General features: G+C 35.4%; 2 protein-coding genes across 3 annotated transcripts; one reads left to right on the top strand and one right to left on the bottom strand.

Annotated features, from left to right (window-relative positions):
* The first annotated feature begins 7,355 nt into the window (after positions 1-7,355).
* On the top strand, positions 7,356-14,382 carry LOC147565754 (ABC transporter G family member 39-like). Its single transcript, XM_086652249.1, has 20 exons — positions 7,356-8,725; positions 8,823-8,911; positions 9,029-9,113; positions 9,193-9,352; positions 9,441-9,517; positions 9,632-9,685; positions 9,772-10,164; positions 10,248-10,529; positions 10,632-10,948; positions 11,045-11,205; positions 11,303-11,406; positions 11,489-11,621; positions 11,704-11,805; positions 11,899-11,990; positions 12,075-12,407; positions 12,494-12,784; positions 12,873-13,318; positions 13,421-13,592; positions 13,707-13,961; positions 14,043-14,382. Exons 1-20 carry the CDS (start codon positions 8,258-8,260, stop codon positions 14,310-14,312), a joined length of 4,284 nt encoding a protein of 1,427 aa, XP_086508375.1. The 5' UTR covers positions 7,356-8,257; the 3' UTR covers positions 14,313-14,382.
* Positions 14,383-16,375: 1,993 nt separating this feature from the next.
* LOC147565753 (uncharacterized) lies at positions 16,376-22,811 on the bottom strand. 2 transcript variants are annotated; one of them, XM_086652256.1, is made up of 6 exons: positions 22,773-22,811; positions 19,511-19,824; positions 17,929-18,395; positions 16,971-17,081; positions 16,767-16,838; positions 16,376-16,649 (listed from the first exon to the last, which is right to left on the bottom strand). In XM_086652256.1, exons 2-6 carry the CDS (start codon positions 19,779-19,781, stop codon positions 16,578-16,580), a joined length of 993 nt encoding a protein of 330 aa, XP_086508382.1. In that variant the 5' UTR covers positions 19,782-19,824; positions 22,773-22,811; the 3' UTR covers positions 16,376-16,577. The 2 variants fall into 2 exon arrangements, with proteins under 2 accessions (XP_086508382.1, XP_086508383.1); XM_086652257.1 differs by lacking the exon at positions 22,773-22,811 and having other exon boundaries at positions 16,971-17,075; positions 19,511-19,800.
* Positions 22,812-23,542: the final 731 nt, after the last annotated feature.

The following is a 23,542-nucleotide window of genomic DNA, read 5'->3' as shown; positions in this document are numbered from 1 at the left end:
CAGGAAAATCAAACGGAGATAAATTGCCAAACAATGCAAAATAATTGATTATCGACTTGCATAAATGGTATGAAAGTGGAGTAAAGTTTGCTGCAATATTTATGTCTGACCAAATTAATGTCATTATTTTGTTTTAACACCATATATACATATCTACTTTTTTTTTGTTGAAAGTATATACCTATCTAATTGTGAGTACGAAAATAAACTCAACTTACTAAACCTTTCTCCTAAACATGCATAACTACAGACTACTTAAAACATGAATAGATGCTAAATAAATACTTAAACAGGCTAGATATAGAAAATCTATCGTAGGAGCTCCTTTGACATGTTCATCTTCTAAATTTAAAAGACTGTAGTGGCAGAGTGAGAGTAGATCCCGAAGACAGAAGATTCATCAAACAACTTTATCAAAACCTAGAAAACAAAGAAGATTCAAACTACACCCTTAGAAGAACTCAAAAGAAAATTACAACAAATAAAAAAGAATATGAGAAGTATCGTGAACCCCTAATCCTTGAAAAGCTTTAATTTAACGTCAATCGCAAGCTCAAATTCTCTCTTCCTTCACGTCGATAATGGGTCTGATTTCGGTCTCCGATTCTGTGCATACCTATCTCTTCAAGAAGTGAAAGTATTTGGTGATGCAGGCAAAGAGTATTAGATAAAAATCTATTTGTTAGGTGACTAATGGGGAGAGTCAAGAAAATATTAAAGAAGATTACAAAAGGAGGGGGGTTACTGAAGACTGAAAACAAATAATTAAAGAAAACTGAAGGGGGGATGGGGAGAGAGGCGTCAGGGCTTTCACAAAGAAGAAACGAAATTGTAAAAGGGCGCGGATTTTTGAGAAGGTGATTTGGATAGTTAAAAGTTTTCTCAATTAAAATGAACGACCGAGATTAAAATATAAAATGGGGACCAAAAGCAGAAATTTTTCAGGGAGGATAAAAATATAAAATTGACCCCTAGACAATATCCATAACTGAAAAAGGATGTTTGTCCCGTGCCCTAGGGCACGGACACTTGAGAGATAGATTTTAATTAGTTATTATTTTATTGAGAGTGAGAGATTTTTATTAGTAGTTATTATTTTTTGTATTATTTTTTTGTTTATTTTCTCTTAAATTAGTTATTATTTTATTGAGAGAGAGATTTTAATTTTTTTTTTTAACCCTTGAAATTTATTTTGTTTCTTTTTTTTCTTAAATTCGAATTTTTATTTATAAGAAGGAAAGAATTATTGTTTTTTAAATAGGTAACTTTATTTCTAAGAAGGAGTATATTTTAAATTTTGAGAGGGGCTTCTAAACAATATCCTTTATTAAAAAAAGATGTTTGTCCCGGTCATCGTTTTCCCTTTTGTTTTATTATATAGACTAGAGTAAAGCCCGTGCCTCCGGCACGACAGAATTTAATTTTATTGACCACTTTATATGGTTCCATAGTTTGTATTACACATTATAACTAAAAAATGATACTCGAATGAAACAAAAATCACATTTAACAAACTAAAAGGTGAATGACTTTAAAAATTACAAAGAAGAAACTTTTTGTAGCTATTTAAAATGTCGTACATTCAATATCTAACCCCACAATTAATGGAAAAAGCTAACAGTATAAATCTAGTGCCATAATATTGGGCATCTAATGTACAAAATGAGCCAAACTCTACACATAAGTTCTTTGATATCCATGATTTACTGAGTTTTATTTGGATTTTAGGTGTGCTTCAAAAGCTGAAAATAGAGTTTTTAGTCTTGAATCTTTACTTCGTGAATTTGAACCTCTATCGATCATCAAGAGACTTCTTCTGGACATTATGGTGAGTGAGAAACAATTTGTAGCCGATAAAGATTCAAGATGGAGATGGGAAGGAAGACATAATGGTTTTTGGTAAGAGGAGAGGAGATAAAGAAGATGAGGGGCTGATAGTTTGCAAAAAAAATTTCTTTTATGGGAATTAAACCCTTCAATTGGAAACATCTATCAATAGAATCAAAACTGCAGGAATTTAAAGCTAAAATTCTTCCATAAATATTTATAACAATTAATGTATAAAACTGTCCAAATTCGAATAAAAGTTGTTATAAACCAAATTCTTTTATTTACATTTATTATGATTTTATCATAAAAAAAAAGTCTCAATTACGAGTTCTGAAGGGCTTCTAAACAATATGCATAATTAAATAAGGATGTTTGTCCCAGTCAGCATTTTTCTTTCAGTTATATATGGAGTAATAGATTTTATTGAGAGAAAAAGATTTTTTATTAGTTATTACTTTTTGTTTCTTTTCTCTTAAATTAGTTATTATTTTATTGAGAGATAGAGAGATTTTAATTCTTTTTTTAACTCTTGAAATTTATTTTGTTTCTTTTTTTCTTAAATTAGTTATTTTATTTCTAAGAAGGAAATGATTATTGTTTTTTAAATAGGTAAGTTTATTTTTACGAAGGACTATATTTTAAATTTTGAGAAGGGCTTCTAGACAATATCCTTTATTAAAGAAGGATGTTTGTCTCAGTCATCGTTTTCCATTCTGTTTTATTATATAGATTTTCTCTCTCTAATCTTAACTTCTTTCCTTCTCTCAAAATTCTCTCCTTATTATCATGGACAATTATAAGACATTCCTTCCAAAAAGTAAATTATTTTCAAGGAAAATTTATAGGACATTTTTCTTTGTACTGTACACTTTTTTATTTACTGGACACTTTTGCACTGGGAATTATCTTGTGTACCAGGAATTGTTTTATGTACTAGCCATTTGGTTATGTACTAGACACTTTTGTACTGGGAATTTTCTTGTGTACCAGGAACTGTTTATATGTTGGCCACTTAGTTATGTACTAGACATTTTTGTACTGAGAATTTTCTTTGCACAAAAAGTGTCTCGTACATAACCAAATGACTGGTACATAAAACAATTCCCAGTACACGAGATAATTCTTAGTACAAAAGTGTTTCGTACATAACCAAATGGCTTGTACATAGAACAATTGTCGGTACACAAGAAAATTCTCAGTACGAAAGTGTCCAGTACATAAAAAATGACCAGTACATAAAACAATTTCCTGTACACAAGAAAATTCTCAGTACAAAAGTGTCTATTACATAACCAAATTGCTAGTACATAAAATAATTCTCGGTACACAAAATAATTCCCAGTACAAAAGTGTCCAGTAAATAAACAAATGTACAGTACAAAGAAAAATGTCCTATAAATTTTTCTTGAAAATAATTTACGTTTTGAAATGAATGTCCTATAATTGTTCATCATATAAGGAGATAATGTTTGAGAGAAAGAAAGAAGTTAAGACTGGAGAGAAAAATATGTTAAAAGGAAGAAAAAACACAGAGAGAATCAAATCAATGAGAAACTACCAAAAAAATATATGAGAACGAATCAATGAAAAACTACCAAAAATGAGGAAAATTTAAATTTAAAAAGTAGAAAATCTAGAGAAAAATATAAAAAGAGAAAGAAATCTGTTGAAATTAGAATGAGAAACAAATGACAAGTTTGTAAAGAAAAATCTAGAAAGAAAATAACAATTGGAGAGAGAAAAAAAACAGAAAAGTAATTTTAAAGAGAGATAAATCTGCTGAGATTGGAGAGAGAAATATGTGTGGGAGAAAAAAAAAAAATAAGAAATAAATCTGAAAAAAAAAACGAAAATGGCAAGTTGGTAAATTTTGTAATGGCAATTCTGTAAATTCGTGGAGAGTACAAGACTTGATGGGTGGTGCGTCAGATTATTTTCAGAAAATTTCGCGTTTCCCAGAAAAATTTCGATGGCACTTCCATAATTTGCGAAAAAGATAAGGGTGTTATCGATTTTTCCCGTACCCTTCTGGCGCTTTGGACCTGCCTTCAATTTTTCGCCAACTTTGGGTTGGGCTCTTATTTTGGGTTGTTCGTCCAAAACCTCTTAATTTATGTACTAGACATTTTTGTACTGGAAATTTTCTTGTGCACCGGGAATTGTTTTATGTACTAGCCATTTGGTTATGTACTAGACCTTTTGTGCTGAAATTTTCTTGTGTACCGGAAACTGTTTTATGTACTGGCCATTTGGTTATGTACGAAACATTTTTGTACTGAGAATTTTCTTTGCACAAAAAGTGTCTCGTACATAACCAAATGACTGGTACATAAAACAATTCCCAGTACACGAGATAATTCTTAGTACAAAAGTGTTTCGTACATAACCAAATGGCTTGTACATAAAACAATTGTCGGTACACAAGAAAATTCTCAGTACGAAAGTGTCTAGTACATAAAAAATGACCAGTACATAAAACAATTTCCTGTACACAAGAAAATTCTCAGTAAAAAAGTGTCTATTACATAACCAAATTGCTAGTACATAAAATAATTCTCGGTACACAAAATAATTCCCAGTACAAAAGTGTCCAGTAAATAAACAAATGTACAGTACAAAGAAAAATGTCCTATAAATTTTCCTTGAAAATAATTTACGTTTTGAAATGAATGTCCTATAATTGTTCATCATATAAGGAGATAATGTTTGAGAGAAAGAAAGAAGTTAAGACTGGAGAGAAAAATATGTTAAAAGGAAGAAAAAACACAGAGAGAATCAAATCAATGAGAAACTGCCAAAAAAATATATGAGAACAAATCAATGAAAAACTACCAAAAATGAGGAAAATTTAAATTTAAAAAGTAGAAAATCTAGAGAAAAATATAAAAAGAGAAAGAAATCTGTTGAAATTAGAATGAGAAACAAATGACAAGTTTGTAAAGAAAAATCTAGAAAGAAAATAACAATTGGAGAGAGAAAAAAAACAGAAAAGTAATTTTAAAGAGAGATAAATCTGCTGAGATTGGAGAGAGAAATATGTGTGGGAGAAAATAAAAAAAGAAAATAAGAAATAAATCTGAAAAAAAAAAGAAAATGGCAAGTTGGTAAATTTTGTAATGGCAATTCTGTAAATTCGTGGAGAGTACAAGACTTGATGGGTGGTGCGTCAGATTATTTTCAGAAAATTTCGCGTTTCCCAGAAAAATTTCGATGGCACTTCCATAATTTGCGAAAAAGATAAGGGTGTTATCGATTTTTCCCGTACCCTTCTGGCGCTTTGGACCTGCCTTCAATTTTTCGCCAACTTTGGGTTGGGCTCTTATTTTGGGTTGTTCGTCCAAAACCTCTTAATTTATTGACTTCTCTCTAATCTCCAAACTCTTAGTATTACTTTTTTTTCTTTTTTTACTTTCATTCACATTCATAAATACCCATCTCTTTCTCTTAGTTTTTCCAACAAATCTTAACAAACTACCAAGTTGTTCTTTCCTTCTCCTTTTTTTACATTCTTGATTAAATGATCTTGATTTGATTCAAGAATCAATAAAAAAAAAAAGGAAGATGGGGAAGAAGGGTTATGGAGGAATCGAAAATTTGTAAGCAAAAATATGTTTCACAGAAACGAAAGTATTTTCAGAGGATCATCAGGAGGAAGAAACATGAACAGAAATAACAATGAAGATGAAGAAGATCTTCAATGAGCAGCTATTGAAAAACTTACAACTTATAATAGACTTACAATATCTTTAATGAAATTGAATCATCATCAAAATAATCAATTTCATCAAGTTAATGTTAAACTCGTCAAGAATTAGTAGATCAATTAGTACAAGTTATGGATATTGATAATGAAATTTTTGTTAGAAAATTACGTGAAAGAATTGATAGAGTTGGAATTACATTACCACAAGTTGAAGTTCGTTATGATAATCTTAATGTTGATGCTAATGTTTATGTTGGTGGAAGGGCAATGCTTATATTATTTAAGTCTACTCTAAATATGATTGGGGTAAGAAAACAAATTAAGATAGAATTTTTACTTTATTTTAATGAAACAATTTGAGTTTAATCTTGGTTTTTTTTTCGATTTTGAAATTACAGAGTATATTGAGCTCTCTTTTGTTGTTCAAGAGCAAGAAGAAGCCATTGAGAATTCTCAAGGATATCAACATGAACCAATTGGAAAGGAAAAGTACTAACAAAAGTACTTTTATGAAAATGCAATTTAGATTGCTTGGCCACAGGGCAAATTGTGCAGTCATGCGAATGAAATTAAAACGCTTAGATAAGTGTTTGAGACGATCCAAACTGGGATGTCCCAATCGTCTGTGCCAAAGGTCAAGCGACTTATGGAGAGTAAGTGTTGAAGATTTATGACGTAAAACGTATAGATTGCCAACGTCACCAGTTTGTCCAAGCAGACGAGTTGTCAAGGCGTCTGTAAAGACACACTAAGAAGGTGAGAAAGTCGCAAGACAATGTAAAGATTTACATAATTGTCGTACAGAAATGAAATTAAATTTGAAAGTTGGAATATGATAAACGTTTTCAATGTGTAAAGAGTCAGAAAAAACCACTTTATCGATACGTTTAAACAAAAATGTGTTTCCATCAGGAATTTGAACATAAAACGATGGAGGAGCAAGTTCATAAGAATTAAAATGGTGTAAAGAAAATGGGCGTGGTTTGAAGCTCCACTGTCGATAATCCACGAAGTAGGGTGGATGGAAAGGATAGTTCTCCAGAGAAGTGTCGTAGCCGTACGGCTAGGGGTCACCAGTATTTGTGGCGGGGAAAAGAATCGTTCTCAATGAAGGAGAAGGAATAGAATTGATATATGGGTCAAAAAAATTTAGTTGAAAAACTCGAGAGAATAAGTTTTAAAATTTTCGTGATGAAATTATAACGTACCATGAATGATGTCACAGTATTTCTGAAAAGAGAATTGCGGTTGGCAAAACTAGAAAAAAAAATTAGATAAAAATAGGGACACCAAAAGTGATCTTGTAGTTTTGTTTGGTAGAAAATGCATTGTTGAAAACATTTTGAAAGAGAAAGTACCAAAAATAGGCTGAATAAGTGACAAATCAAGTAATATTGTCGCTATAATCGACAAGAATATTTTTGTCGAAAAAAACGTCAAATATTGACATTATGTGCAACAACAAAACACAATGTTGTTGTGTTGCAAGTTGATAGGAAAATCATTGTCAACTACGATAATGTCAGAAGTATAGTTCTGAAGTAAAAGTAATCTAGACTAACGATGTCTGAAAAAAAAATGATCGAAAAGAAGAAAACAAAAATGATAGAGTTACTCGCAACAGTAATCCTACTGTTGGGAAAAATAGTGACAGAACTGACCGTCACAAATCAATTAACTAAGCCAATAGAAAGTTAATGTGGGTAAGGAGGACTGTCACAAATGTAAACTGTCACGAAAGTTTTAAAAAACTCCGGCTAGACAAGTTGCCGGGAAAGTCAGCCGATCTAGGGTTGTTGCAAAACCAAACGTTGGCTCAATCAGACCTGCAAAGATATATTGGGTATTGGAATAACCCTAATCTAGGATGTGCAAGGCAAAATTCCGGTTGATTTGGTCCAAAACTCGATCGCTCGGAGCAAAAGAAACCGGTAATGGTGCTTGTAGTTCTAGAGAAAGAAAGATCCCTAGACCGATTGAATGTATAATTGGCCAGACTAAAGGGTTTTGGGTCTCCTAGATATTCGATTGTGGTTCGTACCGGCAAAGAGTGGACGATTCCCGCGAAAATGAAACCCTATGGCCATGTTTGGCGCCCGGGAATGGGTGGGAATGGAATGTGATTCTCCGGAATCACATTCCAGAATTAGAATTGAACTAGAACAGGATAAAATTGATTTCTAATGAGGTTGAAAAATTCAAAAAAAAACACAAAAATTCGAAAAAATTGGCAAAAAAAAATCAGAAAATGTAAATTAGTAAGATTTTGTTACTGACCTTTGAAGATGGATCATTTATTTGTAACACGAAGATGGAAATCCTAGATTTTGAAAGTGAGACGATCAATATAGAGGAGAAAATTAATCATTAAGCAAAATTGATGATCGAGCGATTATACCGAGAGAGAAGAAATCCTTATGCTCGTCATACCATGTTAAATACTTAATTAGTAGTTTGAACAAGAAATTATGATGATCAAAAGGTATTTACAAATACTTAAAGAAGAGATTTACAATAAATGAGAAAAACTAAAATGGAAATACTAATTACAAATGTAGAAACACTGATTCTAATTAAGAAAACTAATGGAAGACAATATTTTTTGGATCTTCCATTATTGTTGCCTTTTTTATGAATGGGAGGTGCCCATTACTATAGACACCTCCAATGTTACTTCAATATTCTTGATTAGATGATCTTGATTTGATTCAAAAATCAATCAAAATGGAAGATGGGGAAGAAGGGTCATGGAGGAATCAAAAATCTGTAAGCAAAAATATGTTTCAAAGAAATGAAAGTATTTCATCAGGAGGAAGAAGCATGAATAGAATTAACAATGAAGATGAAGAAGATCTTCAATGGGCAGCTATTGAAAAACTTCCAACTTATAATAGACTTACTGTATCTTTAATGAAATTGAATCATCATCATCATCAAAATAATCAATTTCATCAAGTTAATGTTAAGAAAATAGGGTTTGAAACTCGTCAAGAATTAGTAGATAGATTAGTACAAGTTATGGAAATTGATAATGAATTTTTTGTTAGAAAATTACGTGAAAGAATTGATAGAGTTGGAATTACTTTACCGCAAGTTGAAGTTCGTTATGATAATCTAAATGTTGATGCTAATGTTTATGTTGGTGGAAGAGCAATGCCTACATTATTTAATTCTACTCTAAATATGATTGAGGTAAAAAAACAAAATTAAGGTAGAATTTTACTTTATTTTAATGAAAGAATTTGTTGAGTTTAATCTTGGGTTTTTTTTTTCGATTTTGATATTACAGAGTATATTAAGCTCTCTTTTGTTGTTCAAGAGCAAGAAGAAGCCATTGAGAATTCTCAAGGATGTCAATGGTATTATCAGACCTGGAAGGTATAGACTTGATTCACCCACACTGCTGTTTTTTATCTTTAGTCTTTCCCTCGCCCCAAATTTTGTTCAGTTTTTCGTTCTTATTGTTTTAGTCGCCATGAATTTTGTTCTGTTTAGGCTGACTCTCCTACTCGGACCTCCGGGATCGGGCAAGACAACCTTCTTGACAGCTCTTTCCGGGAAGCTTGATAAAGATCTTAAGGTGAAACATCTAACATCAACTTCTCCAAATTTTCTACTTCTTTCTTAGCGAAGTTGTTTACGTTTTTTTCGGTGAGTAGGTTGGTGGAAGTGTTACATATAACGGGCATACCATGGATGAGTTTGTTCCGCAAAGAACTGCGGCTTATATCAGTCAGTTTGATCTACACAACGGTGACATGACTGTAAGAGAAACCTTGGATTTCTCAGCTCGGTGTCAAGGGGTCGGACATAGACATGGTAACTAGCTTATGTTTTCTCCAACGTCTCGCGTTTTAGACATTTTAGGATAAAACATTTGATTATTTCTGAAAAAAAATCATTTCAGATGTTCTTTCTGAACTTACAAGGAGGGAGAAACAACAATCTATTAAACCAGACCCAGATATCGATTTATTCATGAAGGTAAAGAAGCACTACTAACATTGATCGACCGAAGAGAAAAAGAAGAAACATAAAGAACTCCATGTAATTACATAATTTCATCTTGTGAGCTTAATTTTTTTTGGGTTCCTTCAGGCATCAGCAATCCAAGGACAGAAATCCAGCATCGTCACGAGTTACACATTAAAGGTGAGAAAATGGTCATTTTGAAGTAGTTTGATTTGTAGCACATAGTGAAGGTGATCAACTAAGTACAAAATGTATGAATTTGGCAGTTGCTTGGGTTGGAAGTATGTGCTGATACAATGGTTGGTAATAATATGATAAGAGGAATTTCAGGTGGGCAAAAGAAACGAGTAACGACAGGCGAAATGATAGTTGGTCCTTCGACCGCCATCTTCATGGACGAGATTTCGACAGGTCTAGATAGCTCGACGACATACCAGATTGTCAAGTGCCTCAAACATTTTATCCAACTCTTCCAAGGGACAGCGGTCATCTCCCTACTCCAACCCGCTCCAGAAACATTCGATCTCTTTGATGATGTCATCCTTATCTGTGAAGGCCAGACAGTCTATCACGGGCCACGGGACTCCATTGTTGAATTCTTCCAAATGATGGGATTCAAATGTCCTGAGAGAAAAGGGGTAGCGGACTTTCTCCAAGAGGTATGGAAAGTTCACATAGTCTTCATTAGATTTCTTTATTGTATCTGTTTAAATTTGCAATCTAAAGTAGAAAAGTACGCTAGGTAATTTCGAGGAAAGATCAAGAACAATATTGGTATGATAAGAATCAAGAGTATCGGTACATACCAGTTGAGGAATTCTCCCAAGCATTTTGGTCATTCCGTGTCGGAAAAGTTTTAAAATCAGCTCTCCGTGTTCCTTATAACAAGTCTCGAAGTCATCCAGCCGCTCTTGTAAAGCAAAAGTATGGACTGTCAAAGAAAGAGCTCTTTAAAGCTTGTTTCGACCGAGATGTTTTACTAATGAAAAGAAGCGCATTCATCTTCGTCTTCAAAGTCATACAAGTAAGAAAAACACCTACAAGTTTAACAATTTAAATATTTAACTATCTAAATCCAGGAACTAATAAATTTGACCCAAGTTTTCTCTTATTGTTTGGGGTGCAGATTTCCATAGTTGCAGTGATAACCATGACAGTTTTCCTGAGAACAAAAATGGATCATAGTTCTTCTCTTGGTGCACAGAAATATATGGGTCTGCTATTCTTCGGACTAGTGAACAACATGTTTAATGGCCTAGCTGAAATGGAAATGACATTCGTGAGGTTGCCGGTATTCTTTAAACAGAGGGATGCGCTATTTTATCCTTCATGGGCATTCACGCTTCCAACATTTATCACAAGGATCCCCGTGTCATTAGTCGAGTCTTCTGCTTGGGTTATCCTTACATACTATCCGACAGGACTAACACCTAATCCCGAGAGGTTCGTTTCAGTTAAAACCAATTTAGGAGCTTAGGATATGGTGAAAGTCTCTGTTTTAGCATCTCTCTAACGAGTATCATTCGTAATGTGTTTCAGATTCTTTCGGCAATTGTTTATAATGTTCAACCTACATCAAATGTCCCTATCTCTTTTCCGGTTCATTGCAGCTCTGGGACGGAGTAATGTGGTTGCAAGCACGTTTGGTGCATTTGCTCTACTCGTCATTTTTGTTCTAGGTGGTTTTATCGTCTCTAGAGGTAGGTAGCTACTTATCTTTCGGTCCATTGGAAAGGAAAACAATTCGTATACTTTCTTCGTACTAAAAGTTTTCTATCTGATGGAACGAAATAACAGAGGATATATATAGCTGGTGGAAGTGGGGATATTGGGTTTCTCCTCTAATGTATGCCCAAAATGCAATTGCAGTAAATGAATTTTTAGCAAGTAGATGGCATGAGGTATGTATAGAATGAAAGTGTTACTCAGAAAAAATGTTACAAGATTATCGGTTTGGTTGACTAAATATGGCATAACTTGCAGAGGGGTCCATTGGTTCTCAAACTAAGGGGAATATTCACCGATGAGAATTGGTTTTGGATAGGAAACGGAGCACTTATAGGATATAACATTCTATTCAACATCTTATATACTTTAGCATTAGCATATCTAAATCGTGAGTATAAATATTTTATCCGGACTAGGAATTTCCATGTGTTAAATTCTTCGACTTTTATTTACCATTTTTTGTTTTACAGCTCTTGGTAAGCCTCAAGCATCTACTTCCGATGCTAGTAAAGCCGGTAGTGGAGAGCAGAGTTCAAAGACACAACAAGCAAACAACGAAGTTCAAAAGTCTGGTAATGCATCACTCAAATTTCCAATAGATAAATATAAGCCCGAAAATGTCGGGGAAGAAATCCTCTTTACATTCTTATTTATGCACTTTTCAGGTGATATGATTGAAAAGAAAGGAATGGTGCTTCCCTTTAAGCCCCTACACATGACATTCGATAATGTAAATTACTACGTTGATATGCCCGCGGTAAGTGTTTTTACATACTATCAAACAATTCAGAATGGATGGAAGAAGTTTTTTTGTTGATACATTTTATGTGTTTTGGATTAGGAAATGAAAGAGCGAGGATTCCCTGAGGATCGTCTCCGACTTCTCAACGGTGTAACCAGCTCGTTTAGGCCAGGCGTTTTAACATGTTTGATGGGTGTAAGTGGTGCTGGAAAGACTACCCTTTTGGATGTCTTAGCAGGAAGAAAAACAGGTGGATATATTGAGGGTTCTATCACCATTTCTGGTTATCCAAAGAAGCAAGAGACTTTTGCCCGTATCAGTGGTTATTGTGAACAAAACGATATTCACTCCCCTAATCTCACAGTTTATGAATCCGTTCTCTATTCAGCTTGGCTCCGACTTCCTTCAAGTGTCAATTTACAAACGAGAGAGGTAAACTTTCAGAGATCAGACATTGTATATGAAATTTTTCCAACTTTTTCTGCATTCACTAAAGCTAGCCAAATAAACTTATACAGATGTTTGTGAAAGAGGTGATGGATTTGGTTGAGTTGACCAATCTGAAGGATGCACTTGTGGGTGTTCCAGGAGTTGATGGACTCTCGACAGAACAAAGGAAACGACTAACAATTGCAGTCGAACTAGTTGCTAACCCTTCTATTATATTTATGGATGAACCAACCTCGGGTCTAGATGCCCGAGCTGCAGCCATAGTAATGAGAACAGTGAGAAACACGGTTGATACTGGTAGAACAGTCGTTTGCACCATTCACCAGCCAAGCATCGATATTTTTGAGTCATTTGACGAGGTAAGATTCTCACGATAAACAAACAAAAACAATGCCATTTTTTCAATCCATCAATCTTTTTTCTCCTTACGACTTTCTCTTCAACCAGTTATTACTCCTAAAACGAGGAGGGCAAGTTACTTATGCTGGTCCGCTAGGGAGAAACTCGCAGGATCTCATTGACTACTTCGAAGCCATTAATGGGGTTCCTAAGATAAGTCCCGAGTACAACCCAGCAACATGGATGTTGGAAGTTAGTTCAGTAGCTACAGAAAATGGACTAGGTGTAGATTTTGCAGAAATCTATTCTAACTCATCTCTTTATGAAAGAAACAGAGAAGTAGTAGAGAACTTGAAGAAACCAGTTCCAGGATCACAAGATCTTCATTTCGACACCAAGTTTTCTCAGTCATTTTGGGTTCAAACTAAGGCTTGTCTATGGAAACAAAACTGGTCTTACTGGAGGAACCCTCCATACAATGCCGTCCGCTTTTTCTTCACTTTTGTCTGTGCTCTCCTCTTCGGAAGTATATTTTGGCAAATGGGTGGTAAAATGTAAGCAACAATCCTACATCAACGCATCCGAAAAACAATTTCCATTTTATTACAAACTTGACTTTATCCATGCTAAATCGTTTTTTTTCCTCAATGTACCAGTAAGAAGCAACAAGATTTTCTGAATGCTATGGGTTCCATGTTTTCTGCAATTATCTTCCTCGGTGTCAGTAACGCCTCATCGGTTCAGCCAGTGGTTGACATAGAAAGAACTGTTTTCTACAGAGAGCGAGCTGCGGGCTTGTATTCGGCTCTTCCATATGCCTTGGCTCAGGTAAACACCATTCATGTTCTTCAAAAAATTCAACATGTACAATAAACTATATAATAGGAATCCAAATCCACCCCCGTCGGTATTTGAATAATGGAAGCCGTAATCTTGGTGCAGGTGTTAGTAGAGTTGCCGTATATCTTTGTGCAGTCAGCAATATATGGTCTTATAGTCTATGCAACATTAGGTTTCGAATGGACTGCAGCAAAGTTCTTGTGGTTCTTCTTCTTCATGTTCTTCACGTTCCTCTATTACACATACTATGGGATGATGTCAGTCGCTTTGACTCCGAACGTGACCGTAGCATCAGTCCTAGCCGGAGCGTTTTATGGAGTTTGGATGCTATTTACCGGTTTTCTTATCCCTAAAAATGTAAGTAACAAATGTTCTAATCTCACTTTCTTATTTCGTGAACTATATCTAAGTACGAGCTAAACAATTCCTAATATGCAGAGTATTCCGGTATGGTGGAGATGGTACTATTGGGCTTGCCCGGTTTCATGGACACTTAATGGATTAGTGACTTCTCAGTTCGGAGATATAACGGAAACCATGACAACTTATGATGGCTTAGAAGTCCCTTTGAAGGAATACTTGAAAAGTTCATTTGGGTTTGAGCAAGAAATGTTACCTTTGGTTGCATGTCTTAGTGTCGGTTTCGCGCTTCTGTTTGCCCTAGTCTTCGCCTTCTCTATTCGCTATCTTAATTTCCAAACTAGATGAAGTTACACAATACTATAACCTTAATTATAATAGAGTAGTAAAATAGTAAATACCAGCTAGTGGTTCTATTTTATCGTTTTTCTTTTGGATATAAAGTACGTTGAAGTTTTGTATGAACACCTACCTGTAAGTAATTCACGATAACCAAGGGCGGAATTATGTGGAGACCAGGCGGGGCAGTTGCCCGACCTGATCTCCACATATTTACTCCCAGCTACCACCTTATTCCATTAAGCTAGTTCCAATGGTATAGTCAGTGGGTTTCCAACCCAAAGACTGGAGTTCAGAGTCTCTTTGTTGGCCCTCTAAAATCTTTGGGAAGTTTTATAAGGACTCCCCATTTTTGTTAAAAGGCCTCCCCATAAATTCATTGACTTGGTAAATAGTCATTGACCATGTTTGGTTAAAGGGGTCTCCCATGTATGGGTTAAAAAACCCACTTTAAGGGTGTAAATAACCCACATTAGCAATCTTCATATCTCAACCCTAAATCTCTCCAAAACGTTCTTCTTCTTCCACTGAAATTGTCATCCATCACCGATGACCATTGATAACAAGCTAAGTTAGTCGAAATTGTACAACACCCCACATTGTTTTGCGCTCATCTCTAAAGCCACCAAGTATCTTCATTGTTGCAAACATTGATGGATGAAGAAACTTCTAAAATTTTTAGAGAAATAGCAAACGATCTCAAAAAATCAATTTCTCACAAAATCTAGTCTCTTAAGAGGTAGATGAACATTTCCTAACACTTTTTTTTACATGTTTTATGATCTGTTTGTTGGTTGTGTGATTCTTTTTTACGTTCAACACAAACCTCAATTCAGTCTGGTCCTAGCGAATAATGAGAACATGGTACGGTGAAACCAGGCCGAATAGAATTTCTCTTAGTAAAGAGATCTAATCTACATCGAGTTGGATGACCATTGAATATGCTTTGACCAATATCACCAATGGTTTGACTCAATGTCTAGTTAGGGTGACGACCCAGTAGATGAGCGAATTTGGTGTTCACTATGGATAGTGGAGAATTGGTTTTAGCTTATATCCAGCCTGAACGGGTTGATAACCACGTGTAATTAGATTTGCTATTGACCTCGTGTGATGCCACAAACCTTAGCAGTTATCAATATTGTCCTGCTTTAAACACCTCAAGTACAAGTCTACAATTACGGAGGTTTGTTCTTGGCGAAGGTTCCACGAATCCGTCTAAAAGGTCTCGATACTTACTAAGCTTGAGAGGTCATCTATAACCCAGGTTCCAGACACTCTCGTGAGAGACGTGAGACTGTCATACCTCGCCCACTCGACGAAGCTAGTACCTCACTCGATCCGTTCCAGAGACCTACTAATATCATTCTCTCATGCTTTCTCTTCATGTTTTGACTAAAGTAACCTTACTAAGGACACAACATCACACTCGCCCAATAAATTAGGGGGTTCAAACTGCAACATTGATTTTGTGAAGATAAAGTGAGAGTTTCTTTAAGTATGACATTAGAGACGGAATATTCTTGACATATTCTGTCCAAAGGGAGTCCAAAGCTCAACACTGGCAAAAGAGAGTCCAAACAGTAAGTCAATTATAGAAAAGGGGGTCCAAACAACAAATCTTCCGACTTAAGGCAATATGATTATAAAGTCGCTCCAAGTCTACTGATTCTTAATTCGATGGATTCAGAAGATCTGGTGGTTGAATCCTACCGCCATTACTGAATACAACTCGAATCCGTGGACTCAGGGTGAATTTTGTTACAAATTTCATCTGAAGCCTACCGATTAGAAGTCCTGAACATTAGAGCTGAATTCAATGGACCAAGCTGGATTTTGTAAGAAAATTTAGAAATTCAAATCTACTAAATAGCGTAGGAGAAAAATCTAAAAACCACACGTCACCAAAAATTGTGGGCTCTAGCATCATAGACACTAAAATGTTGAACCATGCCCTGACTGGCCCAATCGAGGATTGAAGTGCCTCTGGGCACCTGGCCAGGGTGACCTGCCACCCAGGCAAGCCCGATCCGCACACCAACCTACGCCCAGTAATGATACTAAAAGTGTTCTTTAGGAAAAATAAACCATCCATAGAAAATATTGAACCTCAAACTGTATTAGTTGAATTGGTAAAGATGACACGTAAACATGATTCAACTCTCTACATAGTATATGACTATACGTATACTTCTAGTTTCGCCTTTACCATTAAGAAATCGACGACAAGGTGACACTAGGTACTGCCTTTGCTTATGTATTTGTGATTTGACACTAGTCTTTTTTTGATCCAATAACCTGCTCTTTAAGTTCTTCGATTTTTGTTGTTAATTCATCCCTGTTTTTCTGCGAAGTTCAGTTGGAAACAACATAGATAAGCTTCCCAAGTTCCTATATGTGAAGTATACAAAAGAATCGTGTTCATAAGGTTATAGTATAACAAGATAACCATGTAGTTTTTACCTTAAATATCAGATATCGAGAGCTGAACCAGATTCCATAGGCAAGACCCACAAGTTCCAACACCTTCGGCAACTGATCACATTGAAATGTCGAATCAGAAAAAGAATATAAGTTTAGCTGCTCAGAGTTCATTCAACAACACAACAAGAACGTGTTCCTCACATACTCCTGTTTTCATATATATTAGAAAGAGAGAGAGCATACCAGAGGAATGGAATCGATGGCACTGATGACAGCTAATGCTAGCCACAAAGCAACCAGAGCCCCACCGCCATATAAAAGAATTGGATATTTATCATCGGAATCCAACTGCAGCTAATTACATGCCATCCACAAAATTTGGTCACTTTAGCAAAACAAGTACAGGATAGGCAAAAGAAATATCTTCCTAACTCCTAAGATACGACATAGTGGTATTGTGGTAATAGCTTCAGAGTATACAGATACAATTATTTGTAGTTCATACTAGATCTATTTTTTCAGTCATGAAAAGTGCTCACAAGCCAACACATGTAGAAGTTATGTACTCATGAAAGTAGAAGTTACATTTCACTTCTACTATAGGAGAATATAATGGTCTCTGATAGACTTTTCCGAACCCCTTTACTTTAAAAGTTAGGATTGGAGAAGGTGTCAGTAAGAAGATTCAATCATTCAAGCACTGAACTGAGTTGACTAAGATAATTTTGACAAGAGACTATATCAGTAGGATAACGCTCAAGCACTATAAGATTGATAGGAGAACGAGGTTGGGCAAGTTGAATAGGACAAAGAAAGTTAACCATCTCAAGTTGAACACCTGAAAAACCTATGAGTAGTAAAATTACGTACTAAAATCAAAACCTTTTTTTTGAAAATTTACGTACTAAAATCAAAACCTTATGACCTTCATGAATAGATATATGCTTTCTGTGTTACACATCCACAATCAACACAACTAGGAACTTTTAAGACAGCATAAGCATGTCTGTGCTTGAGTTTATCACTACTAAATAACTAATAAAATGTCAATTGCTATGCAAAGAGGGATCGTGTATACTGTATACAAGAAAGAAGGCTAGAACTTTTAGAACAGTACCAGTTTTTTCTTGTATTGTAAGTGTATTTTTACGTGCACTTAGATGATCTAAACTCTAACTAAGTCGTAGAGACTGAGAATAACCTTAATATCGAGCTTGTCAAGAAAATCAACAGCCAATGGTTGCTCGTCTGTCGGAGATTCTTCTTTCGATACTTCTTCTACAACCTTTGTTCCAACTTGCACATCCTCTGCAGAATCTGCGTCTAGGGTTACAGGAGATTCTTCATTTACTTCTTGTTCTGTAGTTTTTGTTTCAAGTGGCATTTCCTGCGTAGAATCTGTGTCTAAGGTTATTGGAGATTCTTCTTCTACAACTTGGTCTGAAACTTTTGTTTCAAATTGCACATTTTGTGCAGGATTTTCATCATTGGTTATAGGAAGTTCTTCATTTGCTACTTCCTCGGTAGCCCCAATTACTTCCCCTTCCGATGAAGGATCTTCCTCCACAGTTACGACTCCATCGGATTGTTTTTCGAACGATTCACTAACACTAGCGATACGTGATTTTGAAATATCTGCTCTTGACGGAATACCAAAATAATTGAATCCTGAGATAAACATAAACGCTCAAACTGTAAGCAAAGGAAATAAATAATAATGGTAAAGTATCCTTTTCCATATGAATGTCTGAGAGAGACGAGAATGAATGTGAAATCGGTTAATTATTATAACAATATCTACAAAAAAAGTATAGCATGATATCTAAGTAAATATCGCCTATGTTCTTCGACATTCTTTGTTTAGTTACTCGTCTTCATCAGTTCATTGTTCCCCAAATCTTCGAAGCACGAGTACTCAAACCGGTAAAGCATGGGCGTTTTAAAATCATGATGAAAGCTACTAAATGGGTTTAGCTTTTGATATAAAGATGATAACTCATGCGAGCATACCCACTTCGCAAGTACCCGCCATCGTTAATGAGTTTATCCCATAGTTACCAGATACTCTCCTTTCCCTTGTGTACCGCGTGCCCAATTCTTCGTATCCTTTTTGGGTAGGTTCGCGACTCGTACCCAAATTCAGGGTACCAAAGTTTTTAGCCTTAAGTAATCCAATTTTTTTGTAAAATCTATAAACTCGACTAGTTGGGTACTATTTAACTACATGAATTTTGAAGTTAACTTGTCAGATTTTAAGTTCTAGGAAGATAGGATGTATGAGAATAGGTACATCTGTTATAAATGCATCATAGAGAGTATATATTGCCTCGGAAATTCCGTACCAGAATCGTTAATAGCGTATTAAAGAAGTATACCCCTAGCGTATCTGATACTCACGCCCGTACCACATCGTAACTAGGTTACATGGGTTTATCCTACTTTAATCAATTTGATAATGTGAAAAAACGAATGATGCCAACATATTAAGAAAAAAAAGGATTGCATTGCTCTAAATACCAAATGTTTAAGGGTTTAATAGTAAACAAACTAAAGGGGGAGAATTTCATTGCAAATGAACTAACTATTCTATTACCATTATATTAATTCAAGTTAGAATTAAATTAAAAATATTGATGATAATGTTATTATACTCAAAATGTGGAGAAAAATAAAAACTTAACAGAAAATTGAGTTTTTTTTCTTTCTTTCAAAAGAAGAATAAAATAATGAAGAAGAAACCTAGGGTTTTGAACTGAAGCTACAAAGAATTGTTACAAACAAACCTGAATTTCTGTGAGAAACGGTGAGATTCTTTAGAGGAAGAGATGTTTTAACGAGAAGAGGAGAACGTCGGGGAGGTGATAGCTTTAGATGTGGAAGATTTGAGATGACTCCAGATATGCTAAGCTCCATATTGCTGTGGTGGTTGAGGTTTGAGCACTCACAGACTCTCTCTACCTTTTCTCTCTCGCCGTTATTGGCTCGTACCTCGGGGGTGGGAAAAGAACACACTGGTCCATAACCCGATCCGAAACGCCCTGATCCATTGTGCATTCGACTCTCGCTTACCGGAGTCAATAGGTTGATTGTTTCACTCCTTTAGGGGGGGGAGTGGATGGGGACATTTAAAATGTCCTCAAATGTCTGTGTTATTAGTTGGGGACATTTTTAATGTCTCCAGATGTCCGTGTTATTTGTTTGGGACATCTAAAATGTCTCGAAATGTCCGTGTTATTGGTCGAAGAAATCATTTTCGGAGACATTTATGGACATTTTTCCTAGGGACATTTGAGATATTTTTGTGAAGAAATTTGGTTAGTTTTGGTCCACACAAGTCCCCCAAAAACGGAGAAACATTTGGGTGGAGACATTTCCAGTGAAGAACCGATCTAGGGCAAGATTGGACGACCTCTTCCTTCAAATCGAGTTCTAGAGAAATCAATCTAGGGTAAGTGATCAATAATTTTTCCAATCTTCTTCTTCTTCTCACAAAAGCAGTCTTCTTCTTGTTATTTTTCTTCTTCATTACTCTCATTCTTCTTTGTTTTTAGGGCAACAAGGGGTTGAGTTCTTCACCATCATCATCATACTTTTTATAGTTCAAAAATCTACAGATAATTACTTATTTTAATGTTGTGATCTATTTGTTTGATGATATGATTGTTATTATTGAGAACATAGTGATATTATTGAGAACAAAGTGATATTGTCCAAAGTTTCCTGTGTAAATAATAGAGTTCTAGTTAACAACCAATTATTAAAGTTTTCTGTTTTGAGAACAATTTTGTGCTGAATACATTATGGGATTGATTAGCCAAGTTAGATAACATAGCACTCCAAAACCCAATCCTGTTACACAATGATATGATGATAAAAGTGTACGTATCAATGTTTGAGCTCACCATATCATGAATTTTGAGTAGATACAAGTTTGGAGGGATTATAAATTAAGCTACTGCATAAAGAACTCCCCAAACACAAAATGTATTATAACCATTGATCTTTAGCCATAAGAATAAAAATAAGAAAAAAAAAAGTTTACCAACTAAATGAGACTTCAGTGAGTGATGCCAATGCTACTCCACCACCAACTGGTAGAAGGGATGAAATTACCCATATTGAGGGGACCATTAACCATGGGTATGCTAGCTAGCTAATTGTGTATAAATACTGTTGGAGGTGTTGATAGGAATGATTATGAGCATTGATGTCACAATTTAACATAGAATTATAATATTATATACATACACTCCAATTACTTATTTATGTACATCAGTTTTGCTTGGAGTAGGAGCTTCATGTAGTTGAGATTAATAAGTCCTTCCTTAGTTTTTGCTTGTTAACATCAAATAGTAAACTCTAGTTATATAAGAGTCTTTCATGTGATTTGATCTATTTGTGGTTGCTATTTGTATTTGAAAGACTGTTGTCTTTTTTTATTCTTTTTTATGTGTTGCGTATGATCGTATCTTCACGTACGTAGTGAAATGGATACTTCCAATCAAAAGAAAGCAACGAAAGAAAAAACAACCAAAGAAAAAGCAACGTATAAGACTTGGACTATAGAGGAGACAAATATTTTGTTAAAGATTTTAGTAGATGGCGCAGGATACAATTGGCGGGATAGAAGTGGTTCTTTTAACAAACAGTTAGTGGAGACAAAGGTCTTACCATTATTAAATGCTCAGCTTAATTGCACCATATCGTATGTGGAATATCGAAGCCGTTTCAAATATTTTCAGAGGAGATATAAAGATTACCAAGAGCTACTGAAATTTATCTCCGGCTATGGATATGACTCAACAAGTAAGATGTTCACAGCCGATGAAGAAATATGGGATAACTATTTGAAGGTTTGCATATGTCTATTTATTTGAATATTCTCATTCTTTATGTTCGGTATCCACACTAATAAAATATTTTTGGTTATTTTCTAGTCACATCCAAACCATAGATGGATGAAAGAGGCATGTGGTGACTATGAAGATATATGCACCGTGGTTGGAAATAAAAATGCTAGTGGAAAAGGATCAATTGGTTTGAACTATGAAGAGAACGATGCAAGAACCTATCAAGATAGCCAAAGTACTCATGGAGGTTCAACGCCGGGTGATTGTGAATTTGATGATGAGGAAAACTTTTTTATATATGTATCAGTGTACGTTGTAGGGAGATAGGATGTATGAGAATTGGTACATATGTTATAAATGCATCATAAAGAGTATATATTGCCTCGGAAATTCCGTACCAGAATCGTCAATAGCGTATTAAAGAAGTATACCCATAGCCTATCAGATACTCACACCCGTATCACATCGTAACTAAGTCACATGGGTTTATCCTACTTTAATCAATTTGATAATGTGAAAAATCGAATGATGCCAACATATAAGAAAAAAAGACCCATCACTCGAAGGATTGCATTGCTCTAAATAATAAAATGTTTAAGGGTTAATAGTAAACAAGCCAAAGGGAGAGAATTTCATAATCCCACTACTTGTTTGCATTAAGTTTCATTGGAAAGGAACTAACTATTCTATTACCATTTTATTAATTCAAGTTCGAATTAAATCCAAACAATTGATGATAGTGTTATAATATACTCAAAATGTGGATAAAAATAAAACTTAACAGAAAATTGTGACTTTTTTTTTGTCTTTGAAAAGAAGAATAAAATGATAAAGAAGAAACCTAGGGTTTTGAACTGAAGCTACAAAGCATTGTTAGAAACAAACCTGAATTTCTGTGAGAAACGGTGAGATTCTTTACAGGAAGAGATGTTTTAACGAGAAGAGGGGGAGGTCGGGAAGGTGATAGCTAGATGTGGAAGATTTGAGATGACTCCAGATATGCTAAGCTCCATATTGCGGTGGTGGTTGAGGTTTGAGCACTCACAGACTCTCTCTACCTTTTCTCTCTCGCCGTTATTGGCTCGTACCTCGGGGGTGGGAAAAGAACACACTGGTCCATAACCCGATCCGAAACGCCCTGATCCATTGTGCATTCGACTCTCGCTTACCAGAGTCAATAGGTTGGATGTTTTACTCCTTATCTTTCAAAAGGGTAAAAGATCTCTGACAATTGTTTTTTGGGTCCGAAAGAGAGTACTTGGGTGCCCAACTACTAGACATTGAGTTGAACTATGTAATGTGAGTCTAACTGGTGTCTAGCTGGATGACTGTTGAATACGCAGGGGTGGCCCTGGGCCAAAGCGTCGTTTCGGGCTTTTAGGGGCCTCCAAAGACATTAATTTCTTTAAGAAATATACAAGAAGTCCAACTCTCTAAGAAAATTACAAGGGTTCCATTTAACAAATGTTAAGTAAAAAGGACCACCAAATTTGATGATCTTTAAATGAATGGTGGGCCCAACAGGTTGTTTGGCGTGAACTTTTTTTTTATTTTTTTTGAAATTTGAATATCCAAAACATGAAATCCCAATATCCATTTCTTTCTTCAAGCCAAAGAGTCAAACCGGACCCGAGAACACCCTCTTCTTCTCCACTACGGGATGAGAGATCCATTGCCATCTATAGGGGTGGGAATTTAGCCCGGGAGCCCGAAACCCGGCCCGGAACCCCCGAGTCCGACGAAAAAACGTGCTGCCCGAAGCCCGAGACGGGCTTTGCCCGCCCGGCCCGCTAGATTTTTGTGGGCGGGCTTGGGCTCTACTAAGAAAAGCCTTGCCCGAGTACATTACCCGAACACAAAGCCCGAATCACATACCCGACTTATATGGTCCGTTAGATTAGAGATGGATGGTCAGATTTAGATTTTTGATGTTAGGGTTTGTAAGGTATAAAACCTCTTTTTGCA

The sequence above is a fragment of the Eschscholzia californica genome, unplaced genomic scaffold, assembly GCF_041429995.1.
Source record: "Eschscholzia californica isolate CP2 unplaced genomic scaffold, dmEscCali1.0.p SCAF_1, whole genome shotgun sequence".
Lineage (NCBI taxonomy): Eukaryota > Viridiplantae > Streptophyta > Magnoliopsida > Ranunculales > Papaveraceae > Eschscholzia > Eschscholzia californica.
The sequence above is the reverse complement of the archived record's forward strand: the minus strand, read 5'-3'. Positions and strand labels throughout refer to the sequence as shown.